Genomic DNA, 24,469 nt, shown 5'->3' on the forward strand with positions numbered 1-24,469 from the left:
TTTAACATAGTGGTAAATTTTTGTCGATACTTGCATCCTTTCTTGGTGAAAAATCCGTAAATTTTATGAAAAATTTGAAAATTTAGCATTTTTCTAACTTTGAAGCTCTCTGCTTGTAAGGAAAATGGATATTACGAATACATTTTTTTTTGGTTCACATATACAATATGTCTACTTTATGTTTGCATCATAAAATTGACGTGTTTTTACTTTTGGAAGACACCAGAGGGCTTCAACGGTCAGCAGCAATTTTCCGATTTTTCACAAAATTTTCAAACTCAGTATTTTTCAGGGACCAGTTCAGGTTTGAAGTGGATTTGAAGGGTCTTCATATTAGAAATACCCCATAAATGACCCCATTATAAAAACTACACCCCCCAAAGTATTCAAAATGACATTCAGTCAGCGTTTTAACCCTTTAGGTGTTTCACAGGAATAGCAGCAAAGTGAAGGAGAAAATTCACAATCTTCATTTTTTACACTCACATGTTCTTGTAGACCCAATTTTTGAATTTTTACAAGGGGTAAAAGGACAAAATTTTTACTTGTATTTGTAGCCCAATTTCTCTCGAGTAAGCACATACCTCATATGTCTATGTAAAGTGTTCGGCGGGCGCAGTAGAGGGCTCAGAAGGGAAGGAGCGACAAGGGGATTTTGGAGAGTACGTTTTTCTGAAATGGTTTTTGGGGGGCATGTTACCTTTAGGAAGCCCTTATGGTGCCAGAACAGCAAAAAAAAAACACATGGCATACCATTTTGGAAACTAGACCCCTCGGGGAATGTAACATGGGATAAAGTGAACCTTAATACCCCACAGGTGTTTCACGACTTTTGCAAATGTAAAAAAAAAATAATAATTTTTACCTAAAATGCTTGTTTTCCCAAAAATTTTTTTTTTAATAAGGGTAATAGCAGAAAATACCCCTAAAAATTTGAAGCCCAATTTCTCCCGATTCAGAAAACACCCCATATGGGGGTGAAAAGTGCTCTGCTGGCGCACTACAGGTCTCGGAAGAGAAGGAGTCACATTTGGCTTTTTGAACGCAAATTTTTCTCTGGGGGCATGCCGCATTTAGGAAGCCCCTATGGTGCCAGGATAGCAAAAAAAAACCACATGGCATACCATTTTGGAAACTAGACCCCTCGGGGAACGTAACAAGGGGTTAAGTGAACCTTTATACCCCACAGGTGTTTCACGACTTTTGCATATGTAAAAAAAAAAATTTTTTTTTACCTAAAATGCTTGTTTTCCCAAAAATTTTACATTTTTAAAAAGGGTAAAAGCAGAAAATACCCCCCAAAATTTGTAACACAATTTCTGCCGAGTACGGCGATACCCCATATGTGACCCTAAACTGTTGCCTTGAAATACGACAGGGCTCCAAAGTGAGAGCGCCATGCGCATTTGAGGCCTAAATTAGGGATTGCATAGGGGTGGACATAGGGGTATTCTACGCCAGTGATTCCCAAACAGGGTGCCTCCAGCTGTTGCAAAACTCCCAGCATGCCTGGACAGTCAACGGCTGTCCGACAATACTGGGAGTTGTTTTGCAACAGCTGGAGGCTCCGTTCTGGAAACAGTGGCGTACCAGACGTTTTTCATTTTTATTGGGGAGGGGAGGGGGGCTGTGTAGGGGTATGTGTATATGTAGTGTTTTTTACTTTTTATTTTATTTTTTGTGTTAGTGTAATGTAGTGTTTTTAGGGTACAGTCACACGGGCGGGGGTTCACAGTAGTTTCTCGCTGGCAACTTGAGCTGCAGCAGAAAGTTTGCGGCAGCTCAAATTTGCAGCCAGATACTTACTGTAATCCTCCGCCCATGTGAGTGTACCCTGTACGTTCACATTGGAGGGGGGGGGGGGGGGACATCCAGCTGTTGCATAACTACAACTCCCAGCATGCCCGTTGGCTGTCGGTGACTGCTGAGAGTTGCAGTTTTGTAACAACTGTAGGCACACTGGTTATGTATCACTGAGTTTGTGACCTAACTCAGTGTTTCACAACCAGTGTGCCTCCAGCTGTTGCAAAACTACAACTCCCAGCATGTACGGTGCATGGTGTACGGTGACTGCTGAGAGTTGTAGTTTGCAACAGCTGGAGGCACACCGGTCGTGAAACACTGAGTTAGGTAAAAAAAAACTCTGAGTTTCACAACCAGTGTGCCTTCAGCTGTTGCAAAACTACAACTCTCAGCAGTCACCGACAGCCAACGGGCATGCTGGGAGTTGTAGTTATGCAACCACCAGATGCACCACTACAACTCCCAGCATGCACTTTAGCTGTTTGTGCAAGCTGGGAGTTGTAGTTACACAACAGCTGAAGGTACACTTTTCCATAGAAAGAATGTGCCTCCAGCTGTTGCAAAACTACAAGTCCCAGCATGCCCATAAGGGCATGCTGGGAGTTGTGGTGGTCTGCCTCCTGCTGTTGCATAACTACAGCTCCCAGCATGCCCTTTTTGCATGCTGGGAGCTGTTGCTAAGCAACAGCAGGAGGCTGTCACTCACCTCCAACGATCCTCGCCGCACAGGTCAGTCCCTCGTCGTCCCTCGCCGCCGCAGCTGCTCCTGGGGCCCCGATCCCAACAGGGGTGCCGGGGATCGGGGTCCCCAGCACCCGGGGTGCACGTCCCGCACCCGCTCACGTCCTCCAGAAGAGGGGCGGAGCGGGTGCGGGAGTGACACCCGCAGCAGGCGCCCTGATTGGTCGGCCGGTAATCCGGCCGACGAATCAGGGCGATCGTGAGGTGGCACCAGTGCCACCTCACCCCTGCAGGCTCTGGCTGTTCGGGGCCGTCAGAGACGGCCCCGAACAGCCAGTAATTCCGGGTCACCGGGTCACTGGAGACCCGATTGACCCGGAATCGCCGCAGATCGCTGGACTGAATTGTCCAGCGATCTGCGGTGATCGCCGACATGGGGGGACATAATGACCCCCCTGGGCGATATGCCGGGATACCTGCTGAACGATTTCAGCAGGCATCCGGCTCCGGTCCCCAACCGGCTAGCGGTGGGGGCCGGAATTCCCACGGGCGTATGGATATGCCCTCGGTCCTTAAGGACTCGGGATGCAGGGCGTATCCATACGCCCTATGTCCTGAAGAGGTTAAAATAAGCAGATCATAACCAACAAAACTTTATACATATTAAGGATCTATTCACACATATGTATCCTGTACAAAAAGGAGACTGTTCCCTGAGTTTCCATGCTACTAGCAGGGAAAAATTTTGTCAGATCTCCAAGTTACCTAACGCCCCCTTTAGTGCTTCCAGGCAGTACCATTCAGTGGACGTGAAGTGGTGCATAATACATTTCCTATCCTCCACCTCTGGGAGAAAGCTAATGAAGCGTCTCAATTTTCTTAAAAAAAGACTTGGCTAGAGTCTACTTTTTTTCACGGTGGTTAGGAATTTCAAGTAGACCATTTCTTGTAAGTCAGACACCACCTCCTGTATCGAGGGGAGTGTAGGTGTGAGCCAATGTCTTTAAAAGGCCTTCAACTTGTAGTAAAAGAAATAAATAAGTGGACACGACCATTAGCAATGCCATAGGTCAGCTTTTGGGGTGTGGTAATTCGTCAGGCCATCAATTAGTGTGGGGAGGACGGGGAACCGTGAAAGTTGAAAGCACAAGTGGCTTTATGCAGAATACGCCAGTGAGTTTCTCTTAGAGATTCATTCGGTGGGGCTCGTTTAACCCGGCAGATACCCATGCAGAATTTATCAAAGAGATCTGCAGGGATGTGTGCAGCCCTTTTTCGGGCGATCTTTTCAGGTAAGGAGGTACGATCTTTTCAGGTACACTGCGCATTTACGCTGCGATTCGCAGATTGCTGTCTGCTCATGGCAGCAGATTGCCACTTACGAGCAGGCACAGCCATATGTGCAGGAAAATGGGTATATGTGCAGGAAAATGGCCTTATGTGCAGGAAAAAAAATTGGGACATCTTTGGTAGATTGTCAAAGCGGTTTGGGGATTCTACCGTGGCATATGTTAACACCATGGATTGGAAGGTGGAGCGTAGTTAATTATACACCCAGAGCTGATTATTTGTTAAATTATATTTTATCTCAAAACACTGGCCAGTCCCTAAGAGTGCGTTCCCACACGGCGTATATGCAGCGTATTTGACGCTTCACAAAATTTACAGCAGCAGTGGGAAATACGCTGCATATTCCTTGCTCACTATACACACAGGGCTTTCCGGCGGCAGCCCTATGCGTGTAGTGAGTTTTAGAGGCGGGGCCGTGTGTCGGCGTGACTGTGATGGGCGGCTCCGCCTCCAAAACTCACTGCACACACAGGGCTGCCGCTGGAAAGCTCTGTGTGTATACTGAGCAAGGAATACGCAGCGTATTTCCTCCTTCTGACGTAAATTTTGCGCAGCGTCAAATACGCTGCCTATACTCCGTGTGGGAACGCACCCTAAAGGTGTGGGTTTTTTTACTTAAAAGCCATGTCTGGTAAGGTATGCTGCTTCAGTTGAAGGGTGGCAAGGGCTTCTTCCACAAGGGAAACTGTTTTGAAAGGCAGTTTAAAGAGCTTCCTGACGCTTTCCAAGTTGCAGTGGTGTCTGACAGCAACAGATTGCCCCTAAAGGGGGGAGGGTATTTATACAAATTTCGTGTGTAGTAAGGATGCAAGTGGCCAAGGTCATACTAATTGGAAAAGGAGCTAGAGCCATAAATCCAATCTTTAATGAGACAAAAAAAAGTGACACCAGATTATATAGTCTGACAGTCATTTGGCAGCATTTATCATTGTAGGTGTAAGTGAAGCATTTTTCTACACCTCTTTTTTTTGTGTACTGATAATGTGTAGGAGCACAAATTTATTAAATGGTCACAGAGCATTTGATAAATTTTGTGCAGGTACAAATTTTCAAAAATTTCTCTCTTCACATACACCAAAAAGCTAAGATAAGTCTGGGCTGGTGTAATCTTGAGACTTTTCAGTATCTCTGCTTGCAAAATTCATTAAACCCTTCCATATCATGTGTATTGCCAAAATCAGTGGATTGCAACTCAAAATCAGCAGAAATGTGTAAACCAAAAGGCGCAAATAAACCCTGCTTGTGCCTTTTTTGCACCTTTTCTAGACACAAAAAAGTCTAAAGACAATGATAAATGTCAGCCAAAGAGTATTTTAGACTGCTTTAGTTTTTTTGGATTGCCAAATAAATTTGGTAAATATTGATTGTATTAAAGGTCATCCACATTAAAGGACATCCACATGGCGTAGGAGGAGGGGTATTGTATGTATAGGACCACCAAAATACAAAATCTGACTCTTGCTAATGTTTATATTGTATGCTGAGAGAGACTGAAAAATGCAGAAACTAGATAACTGACGGCAGTTGTGCATTCGGGCAGTAAATAAATAGTCATCACTCCACTCCTTCCATCTCGTGCCGAGGAGCCCACCACCTATCCGAATCAGAATTTATTTAGTCCATTGAAGTCTGTCGAATCTAGATGTGTTTCCTGCACAAGAGCGACATCTGCTATAATATTGTGTGGTAATAACTCAATTATGAATTATGGTCATTAACAAATTAATTATAAAATAAATGAGATCACATTAACGCTATAAAGGATGTAGTTTTGCAATATACAATATTACACAGGTATTATAAAAGTATGCAGATTTATTGGTTATAAGGTTATAAACATAGATCAATGAATATCAATTAGTTATGTTAGTAAACATTACAAGCTTATTGTCTACGTATAGTAGACCAATGCATGTGAGAATTGAGCAACGATGTTACGATACAACATAAGCTACTAGGTTAGGATATCATATAAGAAAAAGGTTATACATCACTCTGTCCAGAGGAAACCTCATTAAATCAAGATGGGCAGTATCTAATCATAGACATATCAATATGGAATGCTAAATACATTCTTCCCCCTTCTAACCAATTACACATCACATGACTCCAAGAATGGGCAAATCCATCTAAGGATATAAACATGGAAGACATTTTTTATACTTTCACCCCATTTTGGACTATTTTATACTCATGATCTTGGTAAGACTATTAGGACTTCCATGGCCCTCCATCTTGTTGGGCCTTTTTCCTTTGTCTGTCTAAGTCTATTCTCTAGTTCTGTTGAACTTGCGGTTTATTACCATGTTCTAATCAATTAGACATACCCTCAAATATTGGAATTCCCCAATGAATGTAGGTTGGGCATGTACATATGGTAAGGACTATGACTTCACTATTATACCCAGAATGCATTTGTGCACATCACATTCTGTTGGTGTAATGTCAACTACCCATACCTTAGGGGGTGCTATTGCATAGGCAGCCAGCATCATTACCAGGGTTAACTGTGCAAAGCTGATTTTAAACCTACATTCCACACATGATCTATGGCTACTAAATTAGAACTATAGGGGTTAACTCTGACAACTTCAGTAATTAACCATGGTGGACCCTCAGATATCTTGGTGCCTACTTGAGCATATTCGCAACTATAAATTTATGGGAAAGATATATAGATCTAGACTACAATGGAGGATTCTCCAACACAGATGTGTGAACCTTTCTCTGTCCAGTCAAATGGGTAATTAATTGTTAGTTACAATAACATTATTTTCCCTAGAACAGCTGAAGACAGAGACTCATTATCAAAGTCTATATTTGACTTTATCACCTTCCCACCATCTCTTAGGAATGCAAGCACTGAGCAATACTCCTAGTGAGAATCATATATAAGATTATAGATATGTATTGATGTCCTTTAACCAATACTTCATTGTATATATGACAACATAACATGTCCTACTGATTACCATATATATATATATATATATATATATATATATATATATATAAGGAACTAAGGTTCATTTGGATAAGACATAATTATAAGTTTCACAGTTTCTTCATGTCAACCCCCCATTCACTTGTGTCCAATTGTACTAGTGTCATCTAGAGAATGTAACTAGCCCCCTCTCCTTATCTCAACAACCATAAATATCTAAGGAGACAACATTTCTCTCTGACTGGCACATTTGTAGAGATACAACATCAGAATTGTGGCCTACTTAGAATATACACAAAATGGCGGACACATACAAGATGTCCGACGTCATAATATTGAACATAGTGATCCATTTTAGCACGACAATAAGCTTTTGCAGATGATGGAGAATTTTCCTGCGTTTTACAGGAAATTTGAATCTTTTAATGTTCCATGAGACCACTCTCCTAGTAGAACATTGGAAAAGTGATTAAATATGGTAGGGTGGTAGGTAGCAGGTGTCTCTTGGACAGCGAGGAAGAAAGTAGTTGTGGTAATCTCGGACGATCTGGTAATATCATTATACAATAACAGCACATCAGACATCCTATTAGGCATACAGTTAGAACAAGATACAAAACAAAAACCTAAATGAAAACATACATCTAAGTAGCTATCATTAGCTGATAGCAGACTACAGCAAAAGTTTTGAGCTACTTTGCTACTTCAGCCGAAAATTCATTAAAGGACAAGATTTTGTGACCTCTTAAGCAAGGTCTGTTCTCAGCTTTTTGTACGGCATCATGATGGCTGTGTTTTCGGCATAATTTTAGTATTTCTCTATTACTTGCCATGGACGCATGATCATCTGTCTTGCTTAGTAGGTATTTATATTTAATAAGATATAGACAAACTGAGAGCTGTTGCTTATTAGCAGAGAGTTTGTCCTCCATTAAAGAGAGCTGCTGTAAGTGCTTAGCAAGGTCCCCCTAAATCTGAGAGAGGGAGCTAGCTATGGTTGCTTCCACTGAAGCTATGAGGTCTGGGGCGAGGATCTTTACCACTTCAATGGCGAGAGATTTACAGGAGCTGCTAACACCTGGTACAGTTAATTCCCCCGTGTCCCCCTAATTGACTGTGGGTATGGACGCTCAGGCACTCTGTGGCTGTGTCAGTTCTGCCTCCTTGCCGCACTGTGTACTCAGTGCCATCTTGCCTTCCTCCTTCCGCACTGGTGAGGGGCTTTAGGATGCTGTCCATCCCTGCTACGTAGCAAATAATGGTCCATACAATCCCAGAGAAGATTCAAAACCAGTGGATGATGTATCAGCTGCTGATTATTGTGTGGGGCGGGATAATATGCGCTGGTCAGGATGGAGCTCTTCTCTAGTGATGCTTCACATCCGTGTGCTTTTTTGGGCTCTTACCCAAAAATACTGTCTCTAACAGTAAGGCTATGTTCACATGGCATACAGTTTGCGGATTGTCTGCCTGTAAAACACGGGCGACAATTCTGCAAATTAGCATTTTTTTGCTGGTGCTTGGAAATTCCCCATCTCCATAGAGGGCAATGCATTTCCAAGTGGAATCACCAGAAACGAACAGAATGCCAGAAAAGTGATATCCGTGACAGATATTTCTGCCGCAAAAATTCCGTTGTGTGCACGGTGCAACTGAATCCTATTGAAATAGGACTCTGCTGCACCTGAATTTCTGAGTGGAATATTTTCATAAAATTCTGCTCAGTAATTTCACTGTTTGAACATAAGCTGATGTGTACCCTGTCTAGTCATGAGTCATGCTGCCCTTTAGTTTTGATCCGCAAGGTGAAGTCGCTAAGGCAGACGTGAGGCCCTATTACTTACGTAATTAGAATTGTTATTTAAGCTGGCATGGCAGGATTCATTGCAGGAACTGTTAACTTGGATGAATGGCTTTCAGAAGCAAGAGATATTTTTTCTGAAAAAACTCTTACACAAACTAAACCGACTCCATCTCTTAAATCAGCATTTAGAGAATTAACTAACTGTCATAAACAGTTCACAGCGTCCTTTTGGGAGGTGCAATCCTTTGAAAATTATCTTAAACACAAAATAGTGCCTAGGGGACTAAGGGTACCTACCCTACCAGCACTTAGACTGCATACATCCCCAGTACTTAAAAAGTGGGAGGAAACTGCTACAGACTGTTCATTAAAATGTATTAATATATTGCTGGAGGAAGAGAAAGTAAATCTTGAGCTTTTGGGTAATAGACTCAAGGAACAAAAAGAGCTTGTGCTGCGGTTCAAGACTGACCCTGAATTTACATCTAAGGAAACTCAACTAAAGGTCTCCATAGAGCGCTTCCAATATAATTTAAAAGAGAGGAAGCATTCTCAATTTGTGCGGGACCTTCAAGAATTCTGAGAAAATCGAGCTTATTCAGTCTTGACCCACAAAACACAGAGAGAACTTGACACGGACCTGTCAACCTCTGACCTGTCGGACATGGACAGATCTACACGTACCAGTAATAGGGGTAGAGGTTATTCCAGACCCAGGAGACCAAGGGGACCAAGGAATTACTCAAATAGACCCCCTCCCCCTCCTTCCCAACAACATTACTATCCATCTAATCCTCAACCATGGGGCAATCGTGGGGATACAAATGCTCCCCAAAATCATACGTCCACATCCTCCTCTTCATCTCAGTCTTTTTTAGACAGTCAACAGGGCCAATATCAACTGCGATATCGCCCAGAAAGGGGTCGATATCCGGCCTAAATCCTGAGGATAAGGGTCAAGTTATTAATCTCTTGTCACATAATCTTACACTATCCCAGTTAGAACTTCTAAAGAAAGGGCTCTCATTTATTCCTACCATGCAATTTGATCTTTTCACCTGGACTAAGGATATACATCTTTATGCTAGAAAACTGAGGTGGCACAAGTTCCACAAGTTGCGTGAAAGGAGAGAAGCTAGAGAGAATGGTATGACTGTACAAGATTTACAGACTACATGACAACTTATGTCTCTCTTGGAGGATAACGAGAGGATAGTCAGCGAGGGCCCATATACTAATTGTAAACTACCTAATCACTCTTTTCCACCTGTTGGCGATATTTCATGTATCGATGTCTTCGTGGACTTGGTGACGAGGGATTTTTTGTCTATATCTGGCTCGATTCCCTTTAGGGAGAAAAATCTTAGTCGCCAAGAAAAGGCGGCCTTAAGGGAGCTAGAGATGAGGGATAATCTTGTCATGAAGTCCTCGGATAAAGGAGGCAATGTGGTTCTTCTGGATAGAAGCCTGTACGTCAGCATGTGTAGTCGACTCTTAGATGATGAACATACCTATGAAAAACTATCTAGTAACCCTACGCAGGGTTACCTTCGAGAATTGAAAGAATTACTTAGTCAAGCAAAATCCAATAGACTTATCTCTGATGAAGAATATGAATTTTTGTTGCCCGAGACTCCCGTTACGCCTATCTTTTATGCACTTCCCAAAATACATAAGGGTATTTTACCATTGAAGGGTCGACCCATTGTGGCGGGTATCGGGAGTCTCGGGCAAAATATAGGTATCTACGTGGATAAAGTTCTTAGAGAATTTGTTCACTCATTACCGTCCTACACACGGGACACTCTGGACCTCCTGAATAAACTAGAGGGTCTCACTGTTGAAGAAGGTACCTGGTTGGCCTCGATAGACGTGGAGGCCCTGTATTCCTCGATTCCGCATGAAGTTGGCATTCATGCGGTCTCTCACTTTCTTACATCAAGGGGTATCTACCATCATGCCCACAATAAGTTTGTACTGGATCTTTTGTCATTTATTTTGACCCATAATTTTTTTCTCTTTGAGGGGTGGTACTTCCACCAGCTCAGGGGGACGGCGATGGGGAGCCCATGTGCCCCATCATACGCCGACCTCACCCTGGGCTGGTGGGAGGCAACCACCGCCTTCTCAGACGAGCGGGAACATCTTTCTATTAGCGCAACCTTTTGGTTGCGCTATATAGATGACATTTTTATTTTATGGACTGGCTCCAGGCTAGAATTTGAGGAGTACCTTCGGGTGCTGAACAATAACAACTTGTGGCTATCCTTTACATTTGAGATTCAGCAAGAGGGGCTGGCATTCCTGGATGTCTATGTCTTTAAAGACAGTGCTGGTGGCCTGCAGACATCGGTATACAGGAAGGATACTGCAACCAACTGTCTCCTGAGATGGGAGAGCTGCCACCCGGTCCCTCTTAAACGGGGGATACCGAGGGGGCAGTATCTCCGTCTCAGGAGGAACTGCTCAGATAGGGCTGAATTTAAGAGGCAGGCAAAAGATTTCTGCACCAGATTTTTGACAAGAGGATATCCAGATTATACCTTAAGATCGGCTTATCGTTTTGCCCTTGAACAAGACAGAGCACAATTGCTCATTCCGAGGGTGAAAACTGACACTAAACAACCGCTCAGAATTATTGGGACCTTTGATGTTCAATCCAAATGTGTGAGGGAAGTAATCGATCAGTACTGGAACATTCTACAGTTAGACCCAGATTTATCTGAGGTAGTGGGTGAATGCCCTGAAATAACCTTCCGGAGAGGGAGAAGCCTAGGGGACAATCTGGTGCATTCCCATCTACCAGCACAATCCAACCAGACTTGGCTAGACCTACATTCCTCTCCTGGGTGTTATCGTTGTGGGCATTGTAAAGCCTGCCCGAGTATACAAAAAACTAAGTTTGTATTGTATGGTGATACTGGTTTGAGGCATGAGATCAGGAACTTTATAAATTGCAGTACTAAGGCAATAGTGTATCTAGCCCTCTGTCAATGTGGGGCCAAATATGTCGGCACGACCCTGCGGGAATTTAGACGCAGGGTCCTGGAACACTTGGGTGATATACGGCACAAGAGGGACACCCCAATTTCCACCCATATCAACACAATACATCAAGGTGATCATAAATGTTTATCCTTCGTGGGTTTGGTACAAATTAAACCATCACCAAGAGGGGGGAACTTGGACAAAGTCCTCATGCAACGGGAAACAAGGAGGATTTTCAGGTTAAAATCCATGTCCCCAGGAGGATTGAATGAGCAGCTGTCTTTTGCTCCATTTTTAAAACCCATACCCTAACATAATTACATCTTCAACTTTTCAGATAGCTTATTAAATTATATTACGGACTTCTTCCCCTGTTCGGGTGGAATGATAGGTAGATAGGGACGGTTGTAGCTGACCGATATGTCTAGTACCACCCATACCTAGGGCATAATAGGTATCTATAGGAGGTTCCAGTATACGGTACTGCCCTTATCAGGGCGTCCATGCCGTCTAGGTATAGGGTCGTTTTCTAGGGACTCTTAGGGTTTGGTAGACCCATAGAGCCCAGCTACTTTCCCCCCCCCTCGACACCCTACACTCATGTTAGATAGAGGTCCGTATTAATATGGTCGGTAGGTTCATTATTGGGTTAAAACTATATGCAATGTACCTACTTTTGGCTATTGTTATAATATGGGTACATATATATATTGTTTAAATTGTAAAATGGAGTATTCTTTCTAGGTTTAATAGAGAGAGGAGAACTACAATTTTTTCTTTTCCCTTCTTTATCCTTACATAAGTTTTGTCCCTCGTCTTGTATGCTTATTAGCAGTGCCAGTGTTAAGCTCCTGGTCTTGTCCTCAGTACCAGTTCCCAGTATTCTTTATCTTATCTCTGTTGGATTTTCTATAATACTAGGGTGACCCCTTTGAGTCCCGTGTGTATATAAGTATACAGTAGGTTGGAATCTAGTACCGCCATTATATACACTAAAATATGCTTCTAATATTGTTCATGTCTAATCCTGTATATTCAGGGTTATTATTTGCCATTGAATATACCTTTTCTAAGTTATACTTTGTTCCTGCACGCTCTTTCCATATGAGCCAGCCTTTAGTAATTTGTTAATGGTTGTAACCAGCGCTCCCCGTCAATAATCGGCAATGTCCGGAGCCTTTCGGCTCCGGGAACAGAGCTACGCCCATGTACAGCGTCACATGGGTGGTGCTCATGTGACGGGTCCCGGAAGCGCTGGTCTACAAAAGGACGCCGGCGCGCATACAGGGCGTGTGTATCCCGGCAGACGGTCGGGTCTCCTGCCACTGCAGGACGTGCGTGATTGTTCGCTCTCTACACTGTAAGTACAAGTCCTCCTTGTGATGCTTTACTTGTCTAAATGTATGAGGATTCGTTGTATGTCAGTTTTTTATAACTAAGATGTATCCTGGTCTGTTTCTAGGCAGCTCAGGTCTGGTCTCCTATAGTTCATTGTGAGTACAACCATCATTAACTCTTTTGATGAAGATAGGGTAAGCCCTCCTCTCTTCTTTATTATATATACTTAGTATCTGTATTTGATCTTTTTCAGGATATCTGGTACATCTATTTACAGTACAGTGGACCTGGAATTATTCATATATGAGGCAATTTTGAGACATTCCCGTGCTATCAGTGGTATCATTCCAGAGTGGGTTTATCATTACCCACAGGGAAAATGTCCTTTATTGGATTGAAATTTTTAATTATATTCTAATTTTTGCTCCACCTGGAGCGGCCTAGAGCTGCAGTGTTGTGCTTTAATAATTTTGGTCATTAAAGGCTGTGACCATTCATACTACTTTCTATATATGGATTATTAACCCTTTGAGTGTCTAATTAACCCTTTGTGTGTTGTGTGACCCCTGAGGAAGCCTGGTTATATATGTGATAATGAGTAAACCTAACCAGGCAGAAACGCGTCGGGTGTATTTAGGGTTATCTTTACGCATACTTAATGCAATCAGATATGTATTGTGAATGGTTCGCTTAAACATACCAGGCGATCATCATAAATAGGATACATATAGTAATTTTCTTTAATTATGATTTGGTGATAGTATCATTATATTGCACAAATATTGTGGTGAATTTTATCTAGCTATATAAATAAATGCTAAGTTTTACGGCACCTTTATAAATATTTTTCTTTAGTTTTGATCCACAAGGTGAAGTCGCTAAGGCAGACGTGAGGCCCTATTACTTACGTAATTAGAATTGCCCTGTTAGTGCCAAACTCTGTAATGGTGCTTGCTCAGTGCTCTCCACTTGCCCCATATTGCCCCGCTCAGTATTAGTGTCCCATCACCCACTATTAATGCTCCTATTTAGTAATGAGGGCTCTTAGTAAACCCAGTCAATATTAGTCATCCCTTAGTGTCCCCCACTCACTATTCCCCTTACAATGCCACTTAGTACTGATGCCCCAAAGTATAAGTGACCCTCACACAGTACTGGTGCCTCCCTTAGTACTTCCCTCTAAGTATTAGTGCATCTCACACAGTATTTGTTCTTCCTAGATTGCCCATTTTGCATTTTAGGTGCCTCCTTTTAGTTTTCCACTCTTAGTATTTCTGCCATATATAGGTAAAATTCCCCATTTTTGTGGCCAAAGTAAAAAAAAAAACTGTTAAACAAAAAAATGAATACTCTCTAATCTTTTCCTGTTCGTAGAGCAGGGGTCCCTGAGCAAGTGCCATAACCTCACAACATTGCATCATCCCATGCAAGGATTTTCTGCAGCTTATCTGTTGCAGGTCTGAAGTCCCTGCAGCCTATGAAAGTGAAAGGTTGAGCAGGATGCTTTCAACTCAATTCTCTGCCATTGTATCACACTAAATTCATAGATGTCAGTGGTTTTAGTCCTGCACTGAATCAAACAAAGCAGATGCAGAAGTATGAAAATAGTGTTGAAACACAAGGAGAAAAGATTGACCGCTCACCCAGTATTCCCACAGCTGTGCGCGGATCCACCAGCCCCGCCTCCGGCTCCACTAACGGAATATAGAGATACTTCCAGCACCAGGATGCGGTATAAAAACGGGTATATTTATTGATTCAGAAACAGGCTACAATACACGGATAACTCTGACGCGTTTCACGCTTTCGCGCTTAGTCATAGAGTGATCATTGTTTACTTGTTCCAAAATTAATTTATTTGCAATCACACTAATTGGCTGTGCGGTTTTTCCAGTTTCTTCTAAAGATGCATCTTGTTCTGGTATACAGCTATATCAAACCTAAACTGCTTGATGTGATACTGACTAACGTTTACATGATCTATGGTTCTATTTTTTTTATCAGTCTGGGTATGAGTTATCATACCCTGACTGAGAATGATTGGGGAGAGAGTTGCCCTACTGCCACTCCCTCTAGACTTAAAGTCACTGTCACATGACACAGAGCCGGGACAGAGCTTGTGATCAATTGGGATCTGAATAGTCAGGTTTGATGTCTCTGTGACATATCAAAAGTTTTTATAAAAGACAGGTGCCATTTAACCCCTTAAGGACGCAGGACGTAAATGTACGTCCTGGTGAGGTGGTACTTAACGCACCAGGACGTACATTTACGTCCTAAGCATAACCGCGGGCATCGGAGCGATGCCCGTGTCATGCGCGGCTGATCCCGGCTGCTAATCGCAGCCAGGGACCCGCCGGCAATGGCCGACGCCCGCGATCTCGCGGGCGTCCGCCATTAACCCCTCAGGTGCCGGGATCAATACAGATCCCGGCATCTGCGGCGGTTCGCGATTTAAATGAACGATCGGATCGCCCGCAGCGCTGCTGCGGGGATCCGATCATTCATAACGCCGCACGGAGGTCCCCTCTCCTTCCTCCGTGCGGCTCCCGGCGTCTCCTGCTCTGGTCTGTGATCGAGCAGACCAGAGCAGGAGATGACCGATAATACTGATCTGTTCCATGTCCTATACATAGAACAGATCAGTATTAGCAATCATGGTATTGCTATGAATAGTCCCCTATGGGGACTATTCAAGTGTAAAAAAAATGTAAAAAAATGTAAAAGTAAAAGTAAAAAAAAAGTGAAAAATCCCCTCCCCCAATAAAAAAGTAAAACGTCCGTTTCTTCCTATTTTACCCCCAAAAAGCGTAAAAAACATTTTTTATAGACATATTTGGTATCGCCGCGTGCGTAAATGTCCAAACTATTAAAATAAAATGTTAATGATCCCGTACGGTGAACGGCGTGAACGAAAAAAAATTAAAAAAGTCCAAAATTCCTACTTTTTTAATACATTTTATTAAAAAAAAAATTATAAAAAATGTATTAAAAGTTTTTTATATGCAAATGTGGTATCAAAAAAAGGTACAGATCATGGCGCAAAAAATGAGCCCCCATACCGCCGCTTATACGGAAAAATAAAAAAGTTAGAGGTCATCAAAATAAAGGGATTATAAACGTACTAATTTGGTTAAAAAGTTTGTGATTTTTTTTAAGCGCAACAATAATATAAAAGTATATAATAATGGCTATCATTTTAATCGTATTGACCCTCAGAATAAAGAACACGTCACTTTTACCATAAATTGTACGGCGTGAAAACAAAACCTTCCAAAATTAGCAAAATTGCGTTTTTCGTTTTAATTTCCCCACAAAAATAGTGTTTTTTGGTTGCGCCATACATTTTATGATATAATGAGTTATGTCATTACAAAGGACAACTGGTCGCGCAAAAAACAAGCCCTCATACTAGTCTGTGGATGAAAATATAAAAGAGTTATGATTTTTAGAAGGCGAGGAGGAAAAAATGAAAACGTAAAAATTAAATTGTCTGAGTCCTTAAGGCCAAAATGGGCTGAGTCCTTAAGGGGTTAAATGACCTAACACCAGATGTCTAATATTTTGTGTTTGTGTTATTTTTTGCAGATTTGCTGAATAGTAAACAGGAGCTAATATGGAAGGATAATGTGTATCCTGACCTGTACATGCCATCAGCCCCATCGTGGTCTCTTCACTGGGTTTATAGAGATGGACGACTAGTTAACCTCCCAGTTAGTCTGCTTGTGGATGGAGATGTCATTGCTCTGAGGCCAGGGCAGGAGTCATTTGCATCTCTCCGAGGCATGAAGGTAAGAAGGTGCTCATCTTATTAGGCTGACGTAAAACAACCCCTAATTGGTTAACACACATTTGCGCCCTTTCATTTAGCAGTGTTCCCCTATGCTCCGTTCACTTTGTTGTTTTATATACTGACTGGTGACTGGTCAGGAATTCTGTTGTTTTGTACTTTTATTAATGGTGTGGGATCATTAACATAAAATTGTAGCAGTTCGGCCATTTCCGCACATGCTGACACTATATATACTCATATACACACACACACACACACCCCTGCAATCACGCTGTGGGTGTCTCATGAGCCCCTCTTAAACCCACCAGCACTTACATTTTCCCTATTGATCAGATTTGATCAGGGCATCTAAAGGGTTATTGGTAGACCTTATGATGATTTCTGATGTCAGTCATTAGCATTGAGTCCAGGGGCTGCTGCTAGCAGCTGGAACTTACCTGCTATGAGACGAGCGCAGCTCCTGCATTCTTTACATAGCGTTAGGCACAAAGTAGCATGCTGCAGCACTGTACATTTACTTAAGAGGTTAAGTGCTCTACCTATTTATTTATTTTATTTATATAGCGCCTACAGATTCCGCAGCGCTTACAATTATGGGGTACAAACAAAGACAAGTATCAGACATAAAATGGACACCTATTGTCCATTGACCATTGTATAAATAAAGCACGTTCTGCTTTTTGCCAAACACCTATTTCCGAATAGATTTTAAGCTCCTTCAGGGACATTTATCATCATTGCTTTGGTAAGCGAGTTCTGTAGGCATTTTTTTATTTTTTGCTTTTGCTTATGTATGACACATTTATCATACTATCACAGGGGGTTGATAAATTTAGCACACATAAGCAAAACCCAATAAATGACTTCAGAACACCACTTTGCAGCTTTGAAAAAAATGTGCAATATATATGTGTGTTTATTACTTTTTTTTTTACCTAAGGGTATGTTCACACAGCGGAATCTTGGAGACGGAGATTCCGTCTGGCGGTTGCCGCCGAAAATACTTCGGCTGTAGGACCACGCGGCACTGCGCAGTCACCATTGAAGACTATTCGGTTCTCGCGGACTTCCGCACAAATAATGTTCTTTCTTTGCGCGGAAAATTTTCAGCGGTGGAATTCCGCCTCTGAAATTCCGCAGTGTGAACAGGTTTCGCGGAAGACCCATTCACACTGATGGTAATGTTCACTGCACAGAATTCCACTCTAACATACCCTAAATGTACTGACTAATTTTTTTTTTTTCCTTCTTATTACAGATCAGTGTATCCTGTGGATTACTTTTTATTCGGAGTAGTACGGGGACCAGCGTTTTTTTGGTTTAATGTTAATAAAATGGTTAATGAGGGCTTGTGGGGGAGTGTGTTTTTGGAATAAATTTTATTTAAACGTGTTGTGTTGTTTTTTTTATTCGACAGGCTTAGTAGTGGAAGCCATCTTAAAGACGGAATCCATTATTAAGCCGGGCTTAGCAATTAGCCACAAAAACAGTTAGCCTTAACCCCCAATTATTACCTCGGTACCCCCCCGCCACAGGGGTGCTGGGAAGAGCCCGTACCAACAGGCCCGGAGCGTCAAAAATGGTGTTCCTGGGCCTAGGTGGTAACAGGCTGGCATTATTTAGGCTGGGGAGGGCCAGTAACAATGGTCCTCGCCCAACCTCATAACGTCAGGATGTTGCTACTTGGTTGGTATTTGGCTGAGAATAAAAATAGGAGGGGGGGGACCCTATGCTATTTATTTGCATAAATAATAAAATATAAAAAAGGAAAAAAAAACACATAGGGTTCCTTCTATTTTTATTCTCGGCCAAATACCAACCAAGCAGCAACAGCCTGACGTTACCAGGGTGGACGAGGACCATTGTTACTAGCCCTCCCCAGCCTAAATAACGCCAGCCTGTTACCGACTAGGCCCAGGAGTGCCATTTTTTTGACGCTCAAAGCCTGTTGGTACCGGCTTTTCCAGGCACCCCTGTGGCGGTGGGTAATAATTGGGGATTAGCGCTAGCTGTTTTTGTGGCTGACGCTAAGCCCTGGCTTAGTAATGGATTCCGTCTATAAGATGGCTTCCACTACTAAGCCTGTCAAGTAAATAAAAAAACAACCCGTTTTAAAAAGATTTTATTCCCAAAAAAAAAAAAAAAACACTCCCCCACAAGCCCTCATTAACCATTTTATTAACATTAAAATAAGAAAAAAAACGCTGGTCATTGATGTAGTCCACAGGCTACACGGATCTGAAATGAGAAGTAAAACACGAAAAATAAGTTAATACATTTAGCAGGGACGGCTTCTGCACATCTCCCGGCAGGTCTGCGGGAATCCCAGGCGGCTGCAGAGTGATGCCAGCCTGGGCTCCTTTTAGCATATAATGCAGCCGCTGAGTTTCTATATCTACTGTAATATCGTAATCACGGGACCCAGCGGGAAATGTGAAATTACATAGGAATAGACATATTCGCCGGCGCCTTTGTGGAGCCCGGGCTGTCATCACTCTGCAGCCGCTCGGGCTCCATCTGATGCTATCCCCCCTATTTAACTTAATGAGGGGACAGGGACACTGCTTTACATACACCCCCCCCCCCTTGTCTCCCACCTGCCTGCGCTGCACATCTCCCGACCTCCCGCCCGCTTCAAGACTACAACTCCCAGCATGCCTTCACTGTAAGTGCATGCTGGGAGTTGTAGTCTTGTAGTGGGCGGGAGATGTGCGCCGTGTGCGGGTGGAAGACAAGGGGGGGGGGTTATGTAAAGCAGTGTCCCCTTCCCCTCATTAAGTTAAATAGAGTAGGGGTGGCTGCAGAGTAATACCAGCCCGGACTCCTTTTAACATATGATGGAGCCGTGGAGTTTCTATATCCCATACTGTAATATCAAATTTCCCGCCGAGTCCTGTGATTGGCTGCTCGGTCCCGACCAATCACAGGACCCAGCGGGAAATGTGAAATTACAGTAGAGACTAGAAAAACTTTGCAGTGCCGAGGTATGTTAAAAGGAGCCCAGGCTGGCATCACTCTGCAGCTGCCTGGGCTCTGTCTGATTCTAACCCCGCTACCCTAACTTAAAGGGGTACGCCGGTGGAAAAAAAAATGTTTTAAATCAACTGGTGCCAGAAAGTTAAACAGATTTGTTAATTACTTCTATTAAAAAATCTTTACCCTTCCAGTACTTTTTAGCAGCTGTATGCTACAGAGGAAATTTTTTCTTTTTGAATTTCTTTCTTGTTTTGTCCACAGTGCTCTCTGCTGACACCTGGTGCCCATATCAGGAACTGTCCAGAGCAGGAGAAAATCCCCATTGCAAACCTATGCTGCTCTGGACCGTTCCTGACACGGACAGAGGTGTCAGCAGAGAGCACTGTGGACAACACAAAAAATACATTAAAAAAGAAAAGAATTTCCTGTGTAGCATACAGCTGCTAAAAAGTACTGGAAGGGTAAATATTTTTTTTTTTAAAGTAATTTGCAAATCTATTTAACTTTCTGGAACCAGTTGATTTGAATTTTTTTTTTCCCCACTGGAGTACCCCTTTAATGAGGGGGGCACTGCTTTTACATGCCCCCCTTGTCTCCCACCTGCCCGCACGCTACCTGCTACAAGACTACAACTCCCAGCATGCCTTCACTGTAAGGGAATGCTGGGAGTTGTAGTCTTGCAACAGTTAGCAGACAGATGGGAGATGTTCAGCGTGGGCAGGTGGGAGACGACGAGGAGGGGCGGGGGGGGGGGGGGGGGCTGTAAATCAGTGTCCCCATCATTAGAAGTGAGGGTAGCGGGAGAAAATATGAAGGAGCCCGGGCGGCTGCAGAGTGATGCCAGCCCGGGCTCCTTTGTACAGTTGTTATATCATATTTCCCGCTGGAGCCGTGATCGGTTAGCGGGAAATATAATAATTTGCTCTCAAAAGCCGTTTTGTAAGCCAGTTCCCAGCTGGCTTACATTTTACAGAGTTTTTGAGGGGTTGCGACTTTTTGTGCGATTTTCACACTTGATAAATCCCTGACCACTGCAAAGTGAAAAATGAAATTCACTTTGGTAAGCTCTTTTGTAGCTTTTTGCTTACGCCCAAGTGCTTAGGTGCAACATGCGACTTTTTGTGCAACTTTTGTAAGCAAAAAAAGCTCTAAATCCCCCTTGTGTTTGAATAATTAGTGCTTACATTGCTGAGGGTACCTGTACAGACAAATATAACAGAATTAAAGTGCTGCAAAATATGTTGGCACTACATACCGGTAAATAAATATTATTATAAGTGGTAGGTAAATGTGTCATAATAAAATTAGCTTTAAAGGGGTATTCCAGGAAAAAACTTTTTTTTTTTTTTTATATATCAACTGGCTCCAGAAAGTTAAACAGATTTGTAAATTACTTCTATTAAAAAAATCTTAATCCTTTCAGTACTTATGAGCTTCTGAAGTTAAGGTTGTTATTTTCTGTCTAAATCCGCTCTGATGACACCTGTCTCGGGAAACGCCCAATTTAGAAGCAAATCCCCATAGCAAGCCTCTTCTAAACTGGGCGTTTCCCGAGACAGGTGTCATCAGAGAGGATTTAGACAGAAAAGAACAACCTTAACTTCAGAAGCTCATAAGTACTGAAAGGATTAAGATTTTTTTAATAGAAGTAATTTACAAATCTGTTTAACTTTCTGGAGCCAGTTGATATATATAAAAAAGTTTTTTCCTGGAATACCCTTTAAGGTAATGTCTTAGGCTGCATTCACATCTTGTTTTAGCAATACTGTTGCCGTATCCAGTTTCTGTTAAAAAAAAAAAAAAAACATATGTCACCGGACCGGACTGAAACGTATGCAACCGTATATGCCTCCTCACGTTTTTAAACTGTATACGGTTTAAAAACGGATATACGTTTGCATACGTTTTAATACGTTTTCTTGAAAAAAAATAAATACGGTTTTAAAGTTTGTCAACATTTTAAATAAAGTTCTTCTTTTTTATATAATTTCCCAAAAAAATGAAAAAAAATGAAAAAACGTATTGTGCAAACCGGATGTAACCGTATGCTCATACGGTTACATATGGTTACCATAGAACTCCATTTTAAAATAACCGTATACAGGTTGGATATGGTTTTTGACCATTAAAAACCGTATACAACCGTAAATGATGCAAAACGTACACAACCTGATGCTATGGTTGGCAAACGGTTTACAATGAAATGTCTATGTATACGGTTTGCACTACGGTTCGATACGGTTTTTTAAATCAAACCGGATACGGCAACCGTATTGCAAAAACGAGGTGTGAATGCAGCCTTATCCATGCTTTATACCAATAATATACCTTGATTCATTTTAGGAAACTGCTAAACATAATACTTATTGATAATTATTATTTGTTGACATTTGCACAGGGAGATAAGCCATGTCTCGAGTCAAGCTTCTGAAAATTCTGTGTCTAGGAGTAATAGGAGCTTGCAGTATAACCCTTTTCCTACTGCTTTCTCTAGAGTGTGAGACAATGTCTCATTTTCTGTCTCTACTTCTTCTCCTCTTTCCCTTGCTGTAATGGTGCCTCAGAAATCAGTCCTGGGTCCTCTCCCCTTTTCTTTCTACACAGCTCCCATTGGACACACTATCAGTAGATTTTGTTTCCAGTACCATCTCTATGCTGATGACACTCAGCTCTATGGGGGAGATTTATCAAAACCTGTCCAGAGAAAAAGTTGCTGAGTTGCAAATAGCAACCAATCAGATTGCGTCTTTCATTTTTTAAAAGGCCTCTTACACAGGAAAGAAGGAATCTGGTTGGTTGCTATGGGCAACTCAGCAACTTTTCCTCTGGACAGGTTTTGATAAATCTCCCCCTATACCTCTTCCTGTTACTTCACCCCTGCACTATAAAAAATTATTTAAAAAAAAATTATTATTTAAAATACCAGTGACACTCTATCTGTTGTCTCAAGCATCATGCCCTCCCTATTTCTGAAACTGAATCTTCTTGTATTTTCTATATCTGGCAGCTCCAAAAAATGAATTGTATGCATGGCTGCCCTGTTTAGTTAACTTTGACGGAACTCCTTTAAATGGATCCACAGGTTAGAGGATAAATGTATTAATAGGAGTGGGAGTAAAAATCTTACAGCCCCCCCACCTCCTTCATTCCAGCCTACACTCCCTGTCCTCCCCGGCCCACAGGAACTGCACAGCTCAGCCAATCACTGGCTGCCTACACTCCCTGTCCTCCCTGGCCCACAGGAACTGCACAGCTCAGCCAATCACTGGCTGTAGCGGTATCCTCCCTCAGTCAGTGATTGACTGAGTGGGACAGTTTCCACGGGGATGTTGCATCATCAGCAAAGAGTAAGTAGCCGAGTTCATCAGGGACCAGGAGTGGCATCCATGGGGGGGTTAGGAGGAGGTAAAAGGCCTTCTTGTTTGTACTTTCTATAAACTTTACATGGGTTATTTTTTCATTGCTTACAGGATGATGAACATATAGTCCTGGAACCAGGAGATCTTTTTCCTCCTTTCTCTCCACCACCATCCCCTCAAGCTGAGGGCAAAGGAGTACCACAATACCCTCAGCAGCATCATCTGTTTCGTGTCTTAAAAACCCCTGTGATGGATATTGTCAGGTAAAGACATGGATCCACATAGCCATGTCATTTACTTTGCCTTTTAGTTTGTCTTGAAGGTTATAAGAATTGTCCATCATTTTTATTTTTATTTTTTATTACATGCCCAATTTTTGATTAGTGTTTGAAATATCTTACAAGTGAAGGATATAATGCATATCTAACTGCACTTTAGTACCTGTATTTATCAGGTACATTTATATTATATGGGGTAGGGGTTCCCGTTAAGGGCCCACATCTCATAACCAGATCGTAGAGAGACTACAGACAGCGCTTCTTGGTTTGCAAGTTCTTGCATAACACACATGTGAATCCAGCCAAAAGGGATGTTCACACGTACTGCATCAGTTGCAGATTACCTACAAAAAAACTTACAGCATCAAATCAACAGCAGGTGCAGTATATGTAAATATACACTAATGGATGGGTCACACACAGCACATCTGCATCGCATACAACACTGCGGATGCGCTGCCGGCAGTCACACAGGGAGTTCCTTGTAGCTCTGTGTGTCCGCTCTTAGTGACTGATTTCCTGCCACCAGTCACGACCTAACACAAAGCTACCTGCAGCAGGGAGCTCACTCTGCAGTCGCTCTGTGACTGCCAACAGTGACTGTGTGTGACCCTACCTTAAGGTTATGTTTACATGTATTGTATATGCTGCAGATTTTATTCTATGTTATTTGTTTATACTAACAAGGCAAAAATTCAGTAACATCAAATTCACAGCGAACATTGTACATGCCAACATACTGTAAAACATATAGGTTCACACATACTGCATCTGCTGTAGATTTGATACTGCAACCCTTGTTGTGTGAAATCCACAGCAGATGTGGTGCGTGTGAATGAACCCTTCAGGTATATTCTAAATTAGCTGTCACGTTGCTGTTTATTGCTGCATTACCACAAAACTCTAGCAAAATCAACAACACTAAAAAACAATCTTGACCATTAACAGGTGGAACACCTCTCATATTTCCATACATAGAGGGACAAGGCAGGGCTTTCAAGACCCTCATAGGTCTCTTCATCCACAAAGCCACATGCCTTGCTGGTTTGGGGCGGCTTCCTTTTTTTTTTGCTTGATCCGCCCTTTACCCACCCTACTATTTCCCCGGGTCGGCCCCCTTATACACAGCACACTAATATAATCAGCCCTGGTTGG

The 24,469-nt window shown here is 42.4% G+C and overlaps 1 protein-coding gene across 3 annotated transcripts in view; it reads left to right on the forward strand.

Annotated features, from left to right (window-relative positions):
* TMEM94 (transmembrane protein 94) overlaps window positions 1-24,469 on the forward strand; it is a 413,777-nt gene that overhangs the window by 114,868 nt on the left and 274,440 nt on the right. For all 3 annotated transcript variants that reach the window (XM_056550488.1, XM_056550490.1, XM_056550491.1), the window contains 2 exons: window positions 16,497-16,699; window positions 23,148-23,299. In XM_056550488.1, coding sequence (XP_056406463.1) covers window positions 16,497-16,699; window positions 23,148-23,299 — 355 coding nt within the window. The remainder of the gene's footprint in view (window positions 1-16,496; window positions 16,700-23,147; window positions 23,300-24,469) is intronic.

Source organism: Hyla sarda, chromosome 13 (assembly GCF_029499605.1).
Source record: "Hyla sarda isolate aHylSar1 chromosome 13, aHylSar1.hap1, whole genome shotgun sequence".
Classification (NCBI taxonomy): Eukaryota; Metazoa; Chordata; class Amphibia; order Anura; family Hylidae; genus Hyla; species Hyla sarda.